This window comes from Pteropus alecto, unplaced genomic scaffold, assembly GCF_000325575.1.
Source record: "Pteropus alecto unplaced genomic scaffold, ASM32557v1 scaffold101, whole genome shotgun sequence".
NCBI classification, from domain to species: Eukaryota; Metazoa; Chordata; class Mammalia; order Chiroptera; family Pteropodidae; genus Pteropus; species Pteropus alecto.
This window is the reverse complement of record NW_006432945.1, coordinates 13,548,818-13,550,649: the sequence shown is the minus strand read 5'-3', so window position 1 is coordinate 13,550,649 and position 1,832 is coordinate 13,548,818. Positions and strand designations below refer to the sequence as shown.

General features: G+C 56.7%; 1 protein-coding gene across 1 annotated transcript in view; it reads left to right on the top strand.

Annotated features, from left to right (window-relative positions):
- The window catches only part of TNN (tenascin N), a 57,643-nt gene that overhangs the window by 39,112 nt on the left and 16,699 nt on the right, over positions 1-1,832 (top strand). The window contains 2 exon segments of the mRNA XM_025044001.1: positions 786-918; positions 1,239-1,390. Coding sequence (XP_024899769.1) covers positions 786-918; positions 1,239-1,390 — 285 coding nt within the window.

Here is a 1,832-nt window from a genome sequence, read left to right as displayed (position 1 = left end):
TTGTAGGCGCCGTAGTCCCCTGCGACGGAACCGACCTTGGGGCCTGCTCCTACCGAGCGCTGAGTCCTTGCCGGCCACACGTCGGCCCCATGTTATCTTGTTTATTTTTAACCCCCCCAATAAACATTAGCTCCATGAGAAGAGGGACTTTTTACCTGTTTTGTTTGATCACTGTAGTGAAAGTGCTTAGAACCTGGCACATGGTAGGTGCTCAAAAAAGATTTAGTGAGTTGATTGGTTAACCCTTATTTCAAGGGTTATACTTCTCACATGGAATCTCGAGGCCAATTTTTAAAACTTGTCCCTTAATAATGGAAAATTATTATTCTCTCTCCTTGGCAAGGAAGCAGGAGGGAGGAAGAGAAAAGGAAAGGCACTGACGTACTCAGTAGCTCAGTCAGTGCTTAGGACGGCCCCTAGCGGAAACGGGACGGGAAGTTTATTGCAAACCCAGCTCTCTTCCTGCCTCAGTTCCCCTGTTAACTTCTCAGCCTGGCGTTGTGTCCCAGCGAGGACAGAGGTCCCAGGAGACCTGGCAGGTGCCCCTCCAGCAGTGCCACCTGCTACTGGCTCTGGTTGGTGCTCCCAGCAGTGCTCAGTCTCCAAAGCATGGCCCTCGGGAGGAGCGGCTGGGCCCGCTGGGGTCCTGGGCTGCCACTGAGTCCTCAAAGAGACCGAACACTGCGCTGCAGAGAGCCTCAGCCGTCAGCACCGGGGAACGCGCTGGCACCGGGGACGTGGGGTGATAAACCGAATATCTACCTCCTGTCCCCTCTGTTTGGTAGGAGGTGCAGCTCGGACAAGGCGACCAGCGGTTTGAGCTGCAAGGCCTTGAGCAGGGCGCCACCTACCCTGTGTCCTTGGTGGCCGTTCAGGGTGACCGCCGGAGCAGGAGCGTGTCCACCACCCTTTCCACAGGTAACGTGGACCGCGGCACGTGGACCGGGAATGGCTGCAGGGCTACGGCTTTGTGCAGGCGCGGGGAGCTGGAAACGGGGCACAGCGGAGGGCAGCTGCTTCGGGGGAGGGAGTGACGTGAACTTGACCTTATTCGGAGGGTTCAGTGAGAGCAAAGCAAGTGAGAAAAAGAAGACGTGAGTGAAGAGCTGGATGGAGCGAGGCGGGAGGAAGTTATGAATAATCCTACACAAAATACATGAGCTTAAAATAGGGGGCCAGCCCGCTGCCCTCCCCCCAGCCCTCTTCTTAACGATGCTGTCCCTCTGCTCGGCTGCCAGCTGGTGCCCGTTTCCCACACCCTTCGGACTGCAGTCAAGTTCAGCAGAACAGCAATGTCGCCAGCGGCCTGTACACCATCTACCTGCACGGCGACGCCGGCCGGCCCCTGCAGGTGTACTGTGACATGGACACGGACGGAGGCGGCTGGATTGTGAGTCAGCAGAGCCCGGGAGCTCTGGGCCGGGCCCGTTTCCTCAGCCCAGGCAGCTCTAGTTCTTTACCCATGGGGGAGCGGAACGTTGGTGGCCTGCAGCTGTGTTTAGAGGGATCCCACCCACGGAAGAATAAGACCAGAAGCACGTGACCCCTGGGGTAGGGCAGCCTTGGTTAGACTGATGCTGCTGGCTGTGCTGGCTCAGGGTTTGCCGCCCTCTCCTAGTGCCCTGTGCGTGTGTATTTCACCCACATTTTACTCTCTTTGGAGCATTTTCTGTACGTGACCCTCACACAAAAGCTTTAGGGTAAGTGAGAGATTCAGATTTCTAATTTCTAGACATGTAAAGTGAGGCCCGCGGGGAGATGTGCCTTGGCTGAGTCACACGAGTTAGTGACGAGGTTAGACCGGATTTTAGGACTCCAGCCTCCTCCTGGGC